We start from the raw sequence: 15,121 nt of genomic DNA on the forward strand, positions 1-15,121 counted from the left end.
CTGTACTATTGATAATTTATACACTGAAACGTTACAGTCTAAATGAATAATTATTAGTATTTTTTATAGCAAAAGTTGATAACTTAAGTTCAATTATTATAAATAGGTTTCCAATTAAAACACGAAAACAAATATGCCATGCTTAAAAAGCATGAACCTAGACCGCAAAAAACATATTTTCTTATTAAAGAACTAATTTTGTCGTTGTTCAAGAAGCTACATTCTGATAATATAACTATTCATACATATTGTATAGATACGATAAAATGTATAAGGATAGATTTATTACGAAGCAACCACTATCTTACTTGAGGTCTTTAAATAACCAAATCAAAATGTAATCCTTTGATAGCAACGTCCATGCTGATTGCAGCTAATATTAAATGAGCTTTGGTAGGCCATGACATTAATATATCATTACAAGATAGCATAATAACATCACACAATAGTTTTAAAGATGTAAGCAGACAACCATCTACTCATGTATTTAAACTTAACTTTCTGAAACTTTAGAACTATAGAAGTTCTCATGTTGCACTGGTTTTTTTAAATAAAGTAATAGCTGGGTATAAGTTATGGTAAGTTATTCTAAAGTGCCTATCTTATGTTCATATCCGATTTGTTTTGGTCAATGTGGGTAAATTGTAACAAAGATTAGATTCGAAGTGTTGTAAAGATTCAGAAATACCCAGTCGAATTATACTAAATACACAAATTCTAAATCTATTATTAATGTATTGTTTACAGTTATACTAAATACACAAATTCTAAATCTATTATTAATGTATTGTTTACAGTTATACTAAATACACAAATTCTAAATCTATTATTAATGTATTGTTTACAGTTATACTAAATACACAAATTCTAAATCTATTATTAATGTATTGTTTACAGTTATACTAAATACACAAATTCTAAATCTATTATTAATGTATTGTTTACAGTTAAAGTGAATAAACTTCAAATCCGAGATTGCATATCATACTCTGACTCTGGTTATATAAAATATAACAATACTAGACCGCATAATTATCTTAAAGTAAACTGGGACCTGCATATATATATAGCAGAGAGTTATGCAAGCAAATATTTACCTGATGTGATGACTAACACTCATTAGATCAAGTTACAAGCCTGGCACCTTTGATAAGTTTATTTTGTCTAATAACAATTGTTAATATAAAAAAGAAGATGTGGTATTATTGCCAATGAGACAACTGTCCACAAGAGACCAAAATGACACAGACATTAACAACTATAAGACACTATTTGGGCTTCAACAATGAGCAAAGCCCATACCGCATAGTCAGCTATAAAAGGCCCCGATATAACAATGTAAAACAATTCAAACGAGAAAACAAAGGGCCTTATTTATATAAAGAAAATGAACGAAAAACAAATATGTAACACTTATCAAACGACAACCACTGAATTACAGGCTCCTGACTTGGGACAGCCACATATATCAATAATATGGCGGGGTTAAACATGTTAGCGGGATCCTAACCCTCCTCCTAACCTGTAACAGTGGTATAACAGTAAACATAAGAACGAACTATTAAAATCAGTTGAAAAGGCTTAACTCATTAGCTGGACAACAATACAGGTGGACGTGGCTGGGTTCTTGTACATCCCGACAACATAAAGACACTAGGAACAGATCCGGGAGTACTCGCAGTTGTCTGACTGCTAGTTCAAAGTCACTAATAACTATCATGCATATTACTGTGTTGAATAGGTAGCCTTCTAGAATAAGTTTATTTAAAGGAGCGACAAATTTACATGGATCATTTCTAAATTTCCGGGCACGGTTAACAACATATCCGTAAAAATGAGGATGTGCTATCCCGTTTGAAACAGGTTTTCTACAGGTAGAACCAAACTTCACAACCAAATCTTTACATCTATGGAATAATTTAGTAAAGGTTTTAAGTAATTTATGGTAACGATATACCTGGTTACATAATTTATCAGTAAAACATAGATTGCGTTCATTAAAATCAAAAACGTCACAAGAGACACTGGCATACCGAACGAGCTGTGAAATATAAACACCGTAAGATGGTGCCAAAGGAACATCACCATCTAAAAATGGTAAATTAACAATAGGGAACGAAAAATCGTTTTGTTCAACGAAATCAGTACGATATTTTACGTTTAAAGTTAGATTCAAAACAAACCGGACATAGCTTTATAATATAGTTAATTGCTACCTTAGTTTGCTATTAATAAGTATTAAAATGTGCATTGTTATTAAATGCAATATCAGTAATTAGTTCAAATATAATCTTAAATCAATCCTAATTCTATCTTATTCATTCAAATGTGACGTCATTGTTCATTTTTTGATGATCTGTTTTACAAATTCAAATGACGTCATTTTTTGTCATTTTTTACAATTTCAAATATGACGTCACTTGGCGTTTAGGTTTAAACCTATTCGGATTTGTCTTCATTTTGTGTTACAAATGTCTGGTCATGTAATGTATTTCAGTTGTTTCCTGTAATTAGTTAATACTTCAGTCTTATCATGTACATCTTTTGTATATAATTTTATAAATTTACTGTTTGCAAAAGTATAAATTATTCTAAATAATAGGGATGTTCTGGTAACTAACAGAAAACCCTGGCTGTTTTTGGCACTTTTTTGATCTTGTGGTCCTCGATGCTGTTCGACTTTGTGCTTGTTTCGGCTTTCAAACTTTTGTATCTGGGTGTCACTAGTAGATCTTGTGTGGACAAAATGCACTTCTGGCGTATTAAAATTTTGAACTTGTTGCCTTTTGTTGGCTGTTGTTTGTGTGTTTCTTTGTCGATTGTGTTCTCCAATTTATTTATATTGTAGTCCTGTGGTGTTGAGTTGTCATTTTAATGTTATATTTCACATGGATATAAAAGAGGGAGGTTTGGCATGCCACAAAACCAGGTTCAACCCACCATTTTTTTCCTGTTAAAATGTCCTGTACCAAGTCAGGAATATGGCCATTGTTATATTATAGTTCGTTTCTGTGTGTGTTACATTTTAACGTTGCGTCGTTTGTTTTCTCTTATTTTTGAGTGTAAATTCACATTGCGATAAGAAGTGTCACGGTACTTGTCTATCCCAAATTCACGTATTTGGTTTTGATGTTATATTTGTTATTCTCGGGGGATTTTTTCTGATGCTTGGTCCGTTTCTGTGTGTGTTACATTGTGGTGTTGTGTCGTTGTTCTCCTCTTGTATTTAATGCGTTTTCCTCAGTTTTGGTTTGTTGCCCCGATTTTGTTTTTTGTCCATGGATTTATGAGTTTGAACAGCGGTATACTACTGTTGCCTTTATTTGTCGTAAATTTTAGTGTGGAGTTTCTCGTTTAAAATCGAATATCTAAGTCCAGGAAAGGACAGTAATTACCGTATCAATTTGATTTATTTAAAGTAAGTTCCTTGGGGTAAATCTCAGCAGTATATTGAGAAAAGTCTTGATTATTTAACGAAAATATATCATCAAGATAACGGTAAGTGTTGTTGAATTTATCAATTGAATGCAATTTCGACGGGTCTTTACTGAGTTTAGTCATCAACTGTGATTCGTAACAGTACAAAAACAAGTCTGCTTTTAGAGGGGCACAATAAGTACCAATGGGGATAACTACAACCTGACGATAAATTTTATTGCCGAAACGTACTTAAATATTATTAAGAAGAAAATTAACAGCTTCAATCATCTCATTACACCTCCAGTAAGTATATCTAGCATATTTACCTTTCTCATTAGAGAAGAAGGCTTTAAATGAGTTGCAGCAAATATATTTGCATTCAGCTTTACCAACGCGACCATTTAATTAAATAGGAAACTTTTGTTTAATAAGATAGTGTGGAAGTGTAGTGTAAAGAATAGAAATTTCAAAACCGTCAACAGAATCAAAAGGACCATCAAAGGCATGTAATTTATCTAAAACATCCAAAGATTTTTTTACACTCCAAAAATAGTTTATACCACTATGTTCATATATTTTATTACAATAGTTTATGAAAAGCTCTTTAATAGTAGTTAATGAATTTGTTAAAAGCACTGAAAGATTAGTTGTACAACACTTACTAGAGGCCGAGATAAAACGAGATTTAAATGGTTTTTTGTGTAGTTTAGGTAGCCAATACATATAAGGGACCTTCAAATGTTTAGAAGAAGCCTTAAGCTTGCATGTAGTATTTTTATTTCAAAAATCGAAATATTTTGTATACCTGCTCTGTTTATTTTTGCAAAGTCTTAAAAGTAAATAAGTGAATGCTTATCGAGTCGCACTCTTTGTCGAGTTTACTTTAAATTCTCGAGTTAACTGTTGTGACTCGAGTTTCAACAATCAACGTTTACTTGAAACTCTCCACCTCACCAAGTCAGGGTTAAACTTGAGTAACCCTTGAAAGAAGTCAAGCCAATCAGATTTTGTCATTGTTTTACGCTTGATCAGGGACTTATCCTAGAGTTACCTAGATTTGTTCCGAATAGCAACTGTAGTGCATTCACGTGATACTCTTGAAACTCTAAAATCGATTCTAGAGTTTCAAGTAAACTGGGTCATAGAGATAAAGTTATTTTTTTTGGTCATATTTAATATTGTTATCTAATAGGGTATTGGTATTGCTCTGCTCATAATTGTATCGTATTATCAACATTGATCGTGATTTTGTTCAGAATAATAATCGGGGCTCAATGATATTTCATCAGTAAGGAATAATATAACCAAAGTGATGTTTTTTCTTCATTGTAATTCCTTTTCTTTTGGTCCACCAAATACATTTTATTATTGAACTTTGAAGTTTATTTCATACAATCATCACAATTATAATCACTACAAATATTCATAAATCTCTATATATATATGGTTGATCTAAATAAAGACAATAGTAACTTAATATCACTTACAATAATATTTCAAATTTTGCATGTTCAAAATAAACTGTTTCGTCATCAGTATTTATTGATTAGCATTTAAAGTCTCTTTTGTTCGCCTCTCTTTTCCAGCACTACTTGCTATTGTGGGGTGGCCAGTTCTTTTAGTGGAGATCTGGAGAGAACCACTGACCTCCGTAGGAAAACTGACAATCCTAGTCAATTTAGATTTGAATCGAATGCATCTGCCACGTAGGGGATTAGAGATCGTTCACACGGGCACCTTCGACAGCACTTTTAAAACAAATGATCAAGTAAATACAGACAGAAGCAATCCCATTTACTGCAAGAGAAAATCCGAACGGTGTTGAATTATCACAATGAATGAGACTGAAAAAAAACTAAACGATCGAAACTTACTTTACAACTGATTTTTCAGTCTTTTAAGAACTCCTTTGATTTAATAATTGTTTCAATGCAAAATCGATCTACTAGTGAATATCATATCATGGCTGACTTTGATTTTTTTCAAAAGTATATAATTTAATGAAATTTATCGGTTCTTTTACCTCTTACAATTCCCATTGTTTACCTTTTCAATAATAAGCAATACGATGCTACCTGTTTTTCAGTTTGGGAAAGAGTCATTCATTCCTCATACTGAAACGGTAAGATCATCAAGTAACTAATAATGTTACTAAGGTGCAGTGATTCTTTTTTATTTTATGATTAATAGTCATTTAAATCAAACTGATAACTTATATGTCATTTTTCCGGCGCAAAACTTGTTTACGACATTGGTAGTTTCTTAAAATTTTTTCTTTAGTGTGAGGTTTTATTCAACAATTAGAAGAAGATGATTTCTCATTGACCCTTGTGACAAAAGATAGAGACACTTGACCAGTAGGCTCTTTTCCTACTTCATTGTGGCCAATCTTAAACATTTTATGGAAATCTTTTTTAAATTTTTCATTTGAAAAATAATAAATAAAGAAATTAATCGATGGATGAAAATGGGCAAACACTGTGATACAAAGATGCACTTCGTGGGAAAATGTATCGTTTGAATCAGCCACAAGCAATATTGCAAACGGTATCCAACAGATCGAAAATATTGCATACACAATAAATATTGTTTTTGCAAGGCGCAAAGATTTATTGTCAATGACTGGTGCGTTTCCTCTACTTGTAACTTGTTTTCTTTTATGTCGGACAAATAAAAACAATTTTAAGTAAGAAATTCCTACAACTATCAAAGGAATCCACACAAGACAAACTGAAAATACAACAGTATAACTGTATGTTGCCATTCTGTCCCAAATACATTCCAAACTTTTGTCATCAAAACCATGCCCACCAATTCCACCATAATTAAGTAGAACCATGATCAGTCCAACTACATACAGTGATATACACATTATGATACATGATCGCCGAGTAAATATTTTCTCGTAATGAGAGTTGTGACAGATTAATATGTATCTGTTGAAACTGAGCAATGTGATAGACCCAAGAGACACGATACATGAAACTGTACACATTTTCCCGATTATATCGCACAGAATTGGATACTGCATGAAGAATGGCCGGCCTTCAATTTTACCTGAAAAAAAAGAATTAAATGAAATGTTTATTTATTGAAGCGAAAACTAACATAAGTATTTATTTTCAAAATTCATGTAACAAAGGTAAAGCATTTGATTTACTGATTCGATCCATAAAAAAATCATACTTGTACCGGTAAAAATGATGATTTACATATAATGTCAATTTGTAATATGAAATTAAACAGACCTAAAAAATCCAATTGCACGAGTTTTGCTTTCTATTTATATCTATATTTATGCTTGTATCGCTTACATGACCTCCGGAGGTTTTCGGAGGTCAACTCGATAGATAATTTAGATGGCGTGAAGACTTAACACAAGAAACGAAACTACATATATTCAAGTTCATGCCCTGTAAATTATTTTATAATTTGGATAAACGTTTTACATGGTTATCAATCCAATATGAAAATTTGAGTCAAATCGGTGGATATTTCATCTTTATCAAAGAGGGACGAAGGATACCAGAGAGACAGTCAGACTCATAAATCGAAAATAAACTGACAACACCATGACTAAAAATGAAAAAGACAAACAGTCAAATAATAGTACACATGACACAACATAGAAAACTGAAGAAAAAGCATCACGATCCCCACCAAAAACTAGGGGTCATCTCAAGTGCACCGGAAGGGTAAACAGATCCTGATCCACATGTGGCACTCATCGTGTTGCTCATATTATAATAAATCCGGTAAATAGTCTTATTCGGTAGGTCACATTCATGAAAGGGAAGGGGATTGTAGTTACAACGTAAGGAACATATCCGATATCATCTGTGAAACAGTTATTCCATAACGGTCAACCAACTCGTGATGGCGTCCGTAAAATTTACAAAGGGATGATTTCAACTTCAACATTTGGAACTCTAGGTTTAATAACTTCCTTGGGATCAGCAACCCTCTATCAAGAAAATCGTGATAGGAAATACATGCACGGGAATATCGTAACAATTAGGAGATATATATACCCCGTATGCAGGTGCTGCTGGAATGTTGCTACTTAGCAATGGAAAGTCCACAATTATCTATAAACATCTAAAAGCATTAAGGACAACTGTTTATTCATATTTGTCATTAATTTATAATAAATATTTGTAGGCTTGATATATGTCCTATTTCATCTCACCACCAAACAAGTTTTTTTTATATTCTGTTAACTATATTAACTGTTTACAAAATTTAGAATTTTTGAAAAACTAAGGCATTTCTACCTCAGGCATAGATTACCTTAGCTGTATTTGGCAAAACTTTTAGGAATTTGGTCCTTAATGCTCTTCAACTTCGTACCTTATTTGGCCGTTTTAACTTTTTGGGGTTCGAGCGTCACTTATGAGTCTTTTGTAGACGAAACGCGCGTCTGGCGTATATACAAAATTTAGTCCTGGTATCTATGATGAGTTTATGATAACAAATGTTTGATTATTTCGTAATATAACATCAGAACTTAGTATGGGTGAAAATATAAATATAATATAGATTTCAATGATTTCTTTGACATTAATTGAGGTTAATTAGATGTACCTTATTTCACAGTTGATAGCTCAATGAATATCTATCAAAATAATTGTATAATTAATTATTGTATATTTGTATTAGTTACATTATTCTATAATGTCAACTATGTTTTTCCTGTGACTCTACTGCACCAGAAATGTTATAACATATTATATATTATTCTGGTGGGCGGAGTTTCTCCATCTTTTTTGTGTGTTTTTCTGCTGTTCATTCATAAATCGGAAACTTATATCAGAATTCGGAAAATGGCCTACAGCAAATTAAAAATAGTATCTGTCTGAATTGAACACTCACTGCTGATATTCAATACTGTGGATTCATTTATTTTCGTGGATACCAATTTTCGCGGATTGACGAAAACGATCATTTTCGTGGATATTTGATTTCGTGGTTTTGCCAAAGTCTGGTTACATTCCTATAGAAAATTTGTAATTCGTTGGACATTGGAATTCGTGGTTTCCGGGTACCCACGAAATCCACGAAAATTGGTATCCAACGAATAATATTGAATCCACAGTATAAGTAACCTATTTTATAGAGTTATTACTTTCTTACTATGTTATTCAGTGCTTTTTCAATCTTAACGTTTTGTTATGAATCACAATTAACTACCAAACTGCGTTAAAATTTAATTCAAGTGAAACATTAGATACTTCTTTCAGTTCCTTTATGTAATATGTTGCTTTATATAATTATACTGCAGAAATTAACACAAGACTACTGGTTTAAAACAATCAAAACATAAGCAGAAATATTTGACATTTTAACACTTCATTCAACATAATTTTTCGAAGAGGTTACCCATTAGTGTCGATAGATTGCATGAATAAACGTTTGAAATAATCAAAACCTTAAACATATGTTTTAAAAAAGTAAAATCCTATTAATATTATATTCTTATTCGAAACAATGATTTATTTTTAGACATAATACTGTAATTCCAATTTTCATTCAATCTCTTATTGTAGTTGCAATTCAAAGTATTGTTGCATATCGAGTCCTTCATTATTATATATAGGACGTAGTGTAAACTCATATGCTAAACGACAAAATAAGAATTAAACAAAAAAAAAACTTTATACTTTGTGAGTATTTTCAAAGCAAACATGATTGCCATACACCAATTGCAAAGTAACCTCTCAATCAAATTCTTCGAATATATCTCATTTTCCTCTCTTGAACTGTATATTCATTTACTTCGCCATAAACGTAACCATAACTTATTCAGTAAATCTTTAAGAACTCTTTGTCGTCTTTGTATATCTTAGTCGTATTTGGCTTGGTATGAAATTTTGAGTCCTCAATGCTCTTCAACTTTGTACTTGTTTGGTTTTAGAAATATTTTGAAATGAGCGTCACTGATGAGTCTTATGTAGACGAAACGCGCGTCTGACGTACTAAATTATAATCCTGGTAACTATGGTAAACAAACAATAAGATAAATCAGCATGTTTTGTTGGCATTATTTGTAAAAGTTACTTGATTGTATACATATTCTATAAAATACTTGATAAATATCTCGATATTCATAATTTAATACAATAAGTATAGACACTCTGATAAATTGACGAAATCGATGACCGTTCTGCAAAGTTAAGATACAGATATGTATTCTTTAAACCAACAAAAGAATCATACAGTAAGAAATATTACTTACCAACAACGCTCATAGGATCTGCTACCATAGTAACGTACATGTCTGATATAGCTATATTGATGATGAATATGGACTGTACGCTCAACTTTCCCTTCGATCTGGCTGTAATAATCAAAATTAGAGCATTCCCGAATGTTCCTACAAGAGATGCAATAGTCTGTAAAGCTATAGATGTAATTGCGAACCCAGGTGATTCCTGAATAAATTCATATTTTCCAAAATATTTGATAACGATACTAGATATGTTGAGAGTAGTATTCATAATTCAATTCTTTTGTTATATGAGCTCTAATAAATTGGTGAATGCAATGTCCGTTCTGCAATATCCAGATACAGATGTCAACTGGTTAGTTTGCTGATGGTTAATCGTTGATTGGTATAATGTTTAAAAATTAAAGTAAATCAGAATGTTCTCCCCTTTATAAGTCTAATATAACACCTACATGTTTAAAACTGTATAACCGTAAATGAATACGTCAAAGCAGTTTGTAATTGGTTAATGCATCAACAAAATTATTATATTTGCATTGGTTTTCAGTAATTTTTTCATTCTGGAAAAACGTCGGAAGTACAATACCAGTCATTTCCCTTGTTTACAGGCCACCTAGTATCTATTTTCCTTTATAGAGATGACGTGCTGTCATCATAGATCTTTAATCATATCCTTGTATTACAACCCCTAATTAAAGGATAATTTCAAAGAAAGACGCGTCTCTGTATCACCATTCAATATATTGTGATGTCTTTTCCCTACTGAGAGATATGGTATATAGCAGTATTTGGTAAAGTCCAATAAGACACTTCAATCTTTTGTTTTTAATGAGGGAGAGACGACTTTGTGGGGACAATAAAAATATAAAATATCAGACAAAGTCAAAAAAGGAGCAACACCCTAGCCAACAGATGAATAACATTTAAATTACATTCATTCACTTATATATTCAGATTGTGCAAAATTAACCATTTCACAATCGTGAAAGATCAGACAAATAAAACTAATAAATCGATCATTTTTGGGGAGATTGAATGCATTTTCAACAGATGTAAAAACTATGAATCTGTCCTCAGGGGTGTCTGGCAAATGTTAAGTGAGAGAGTTATCTGTACTCGACTACTCTTTGTACTTAAAACATTTCATTTGTAAGATAATTTTTAGGGTGAGGTTAAGTTATGTTAATTTGTCATAGGAAAGAAAATAGATTTACAAATAAGAAGTGCACTTTTTTTTATTTAACAATTATTATTTCCGGAATGACTGTTCAATCTTTTTATTATTATTTTATACTATTTTATCATCTTTTTTATTTTATTCTTCGTTTAGAATGACTGTACACGCTCTGCTTATATCTAAATTGTATGCACTTATAAACACGATTATCTACATCAAACAAAAACATGTTTAAAAATTTTTGATGCCATAATACTTTTTGTTTTGTAAAAGAGGGGCGAATAATACCAGAGAGACAGTCAAACCCATAGATTGGACGTTATTTGACAACTCCATGGATAAAAATATATAAAGACAGACAGATAATAGAACACACGTTTGATAATGTGTTACATATTTGTTTTTTGTTCATTTTTTGTACATAAATAAGGCCGTTAGTTTTCTCGTTTGAACTGTTTTACATTGTCATTTCGGGGCCTTATATAGCTGACTATGCTGTATGGGATTTGCTCTTTGTTGAAGTCCGTACGGTGACCTATAGTTGTTAATTTCTGTGTCATTTAAGTCTCTTGTAGAAAGTTGTCTCATTGGCAATCATACCACATTCTTTTTTATATATGAATAATAGTACACAAGACACAACATAGAAAACTAACGACTAAGCAACACGAACCCTACCAAGAACTGGGGGTCATATCAGGTGCTCCGCAAGGATAAGAAGATCCTACTCCACACGTGGCACCCGTCGTGTTGCTTCTGTTATTACAAATCCGGTAAATATTCTAGTTCGGTAGGTCACATTCGTGAAAATGGAAGGGTATTTTAGTTACGACATAAGGAACATATCCGACATCATCTTTGGAATGGTTATTCCATCAGCTCATGATCGCGTTCGTAAACTTTACAAGGAATGATTTCAACTTCATCATTTGGAACTATGGTTTTAAGAGCTTTCTTGTGAGCAGCAACCCTCTATCAAGAAAATCATGATAGAATTCTTTTGTTTTTGTCGGAGAGAGATTCCAATAAAACTGTATAGGATTAAATATAATTTAAAAGACTAGCGGAAGACACCAAATTCAAAATGCATATACGTTTTTCACAACTAATAACGCTATATTATAAAATGATAAACGAATAGAAAACTAAAGACTGCGCAACACGAACACCATACAGGATGATCTCATATGCTCCGGAAAGGTAAGAAGATCCTGTTCTACTCAACACACCCTTAGTTTTGCTCCTATGTAAGTTCAAGCTCAGTGTAGGTGTTATTGGGTAATGTCACATTCAAGAAAAAGAGGATAGGATTATGAGTATGACAAGTAAAGATTTCCAATAAAACGACATACGAACGTTATTCGACGTACGGACTTGCACTTTGTAAATACAGCTGTTTCCCAAGCCACGGAAAGATATATAATATTCAGTGATATGTTAATTTGTTAACGTAATTGTTCCTAGATATGATATCGTTGTTTCATCTCATAGAGACATAATTTGGGAATGTTACAATATAAAAAACATGGTAGCGTCTAAATTTTAATTCTTATGAGGGCCAAAAGTGGAGGAAAGGGCAGTATATATTTTTGTATACGTTTAAACTCTTACAGGTTCGCGGCATATAAATCTTAAAAATATGTCGAACAGCCCTATCTTTTGAACTATATTTTGACCTTTGAATAAAAAAGAATTGCATATCAAAAACGTGAAATCACAAAAATACTGAACTCCGAGGAAAATTCGTAACGGAAAGTCCCTAATCAAAAGACAAAATCAAAAGATCACACACATTAACCGAATGGACAACAACTGTCATATTCCGGACCTAAAAATGGTGGATTGAACCTGATTGTATACCTCTCTCTTGTATGACAGTCGCATCAAATTCCATTCTTTTACAACGATGCGTGAACAAAACCGACAAATAGTTAAAATTCTTAAAATATAGGGTACAACTTTCCGTTCTTGGATATAATTAATTTTTCACGAAACTTCGTTGTAAAAGTGGCACAGTTTGAGCCGCAACGGGTGTTCCTCTGGGAAATTGCATTGTCTATATTTACAGAATTGCAACCTTGAAAGAATGTTTCTTGCCAACCATTGGTTTTGGTTAAATACGTTGCTCATGTTTAAACCAATATCCAAGAGTTTTAAAATCCTACTCTAGTATTTTCGAATAATTCTAACAAAAAAAAATGATGAGAGAATTCATAAATTTTTACTTATCACGTGAGACTCTAGATAACCACCGTAATTCTCACTGACATACCACCACGTATAAACAACACCTTACCTTTAAGGAAAACGTTTTATCCGAAGGATGATTTTCGGACAATTTCAAAAACTGTCTAAATCAACTGTCAATATCAGCGTTCAGAATATTGTTTTAATTTAATTTTTTCATTAAACGTATGAATAAAAAAAAAAGTCAATTTAAATGTTGTGTTTAAAAAGGTGTGCTCGATTGAAAACTAAAGTATGATTTTTTTTTTGTTCAATCATCAATGAAAGTAAAATAATGAAATCATAATTCGCTTCAAGCAGTCAGTATGGTTCAATTTTGTTACATAAAGCTTAGAAACATTGATAATGAATTGTTTACTTGCAAGTGAATAAAACGACCTCATTGAATCCGTATTCATGTGAACTTCTATTCAACTCCTTAGCTAGAGATGGATAACGCATAAAGTGTGTGTGATCGTTATTCAAAGGAAAAGAAATTCAATATTGAAATTGAAACAATCGTTCCGAATTTGATTGACTGATTCGATCCACTAAAAATCTTTCTTGTGCAAGTAAAAACGATGATTAACATCTGTTTTAAATCTAAATTATAAAATCAAAAAGACCTAGAAAAATCTAATTGCACGAGTTCGCTTTCTATTTGTATCTATATTTATGTTTATATCGCTTATATGACTATTGAGGGTCTTTCGGAGGTCAACTCAATAATTAATTAGATGGAATCAAGACTAAAATACACACATAGCAAAGTTACATATTATCAAGCCAATGTCCTGTAAATTGTTTATTTTAGACTTTCAATAATTTGGATATATGGTTATAAATCAAATATGAACATGAATTTTACAGCTAGTGCCCCTTTAATCTCAATCTAGTTTAACATATAATAAATGTTCGTGGTGTCTGCATATATTTCTTTTTTATTGTTTCAATTATTACTAATAAACATGATATGATTTGAGCTGTGTCGGATAAAATCAACCTTATGTAAATGAATACCAATACATCTGTTAACCTATTTCGGGTTGAAATATAAATGCAACTGTTTAAGGAGGCTCGCGGGTGCAAAAATTTCCGCAAAAGATTAACCATTTGTTTTTTTCATTACAAATTTTATTTATTACACTATTAGTTATTACTTTATGATTTGGTACAAAAATCAACAAAAAAAAAATTGATTCTGTTTGACCCCAGATGACTTTTAAAATGTTTATATCATTGAAAAAGCTGCAAATTATCTCCCTTTGGTGCAAAAATGCCTTTTTTTGGCATTTAAATTGAAATATCTTTTATAACTCATTGGTGACCTATATTTGTTGTTATTGTTTTCAAATAAGGTGTACTAAATAATTGTAAAATTTATGCGATTTCTGTAATTTAGTTTTTTTTTAATTCGATATTACCTCTATTTCTCCTATTAGTTCAAAAGAAAAAAAGGACATTTACAAAAATGTATGCTTCTTTCGAAGACAGATTGCGAGCTTAAATGAACGGTGACCTCATTTTTTTATTTCATTTATCTATTTTATCTAAAAGTATATGATAAAGTTCTTTTATAGAAAAATATAGCGAAATCCTATATTTAAAAAAATATTGATTTATACCCGCGAGCCCCTTATGAACTCTACAAAACAGTCAAAGATTCTTTTATAATTTCGTATTTGAATGTTCTAAACCCAACCTTTAGTCTTGAACATGTACATGTATACGTGCACTTTTAAACAATCGATTTTATATCTGACGACGATTCTTATCTTAGTTTATTTAACTTTTGATGCGGTACTGCATAATTGGATCCTGACTTAGGAAAGTGTGTCTAGTGGCTAGATTGCTAATACAAATATCGTTACGCATCGTGATTGGAGTATTAATTGATGATATTAACCTTGTTAAATTCGTTTAAGAACTTCTTAAAGTTAAAGTAAATGTTTGCCTGAAATTTTGTAGAATATTTAAATGTTATGTTATTGTAAACACTATCTCCTGTTTTTAATTGTATATGTTTTTGTATACCTTTGCATCATTGAGTTTTCCAACAGTATAGCATTTTT

At 31.5% G+C, this 15,121-nt stretch overlaps 1 protein-coding gene across 1 annotated transcript; it reads right to left on the reverse strand.

The window, feature by feature from the left end:
• Positions 1-4,780: 4,780 nt before the first annotated feature.
• Positions 4,781-10,052, reverse strand: LOC143063293 (melatonin receptor type 1B-A-like). The gene is made up of 2 exons (XM_076235356.1): positions 9,656-10,052; positions 4,781-6,477 (listed from the first exon to the last, which is right to left on the reverse strand). Exons 1-2 carry the CDS (start codon positions 9,915-9,917, stop codon positions 5,714-5,716), a joined length of 1,026 nt encoding a protein of 341 aa, XP_076091471.1. The 5' UTR covers positions 9,918-10,052; the 3' UTR covers positions 4,781-5,713.
• Positions 10,053-15,121: the final 5,069 nt, after the last annotated feature.

Source organism: Mytilus galloprovincialis, chromosome 1, assembly GCF_965363235.1.
Source record: "Mytilus galloprovincialis chromosome 1, xbMytGall1.hap1.1, whole genome shotgun sequence".
Classification (NCBI taxonomy): domain Eukaryota; kingdom Metazoa; phylum Mollusca; class Bivalvia; order Mytilida; family Mytilidae; genus Mytilus; species Mytilus galloprovincialis.

Coding starts and splice junctions, on each gene's coding strand:
- LOC143063293 (XM_076235356.1), bottom strand. CDS start 9,917: ATGAATACTACTCTCAACATATCTAGTATCGTTATCAAATATTTTGGA. Junction 6,478..9,655: donor AGATCCTATGAGCGTTGTTG/GTAAGTAATATT, acceptor CTTTTTTTTCAG/GTAAAATTGAAGGCCGGCCA.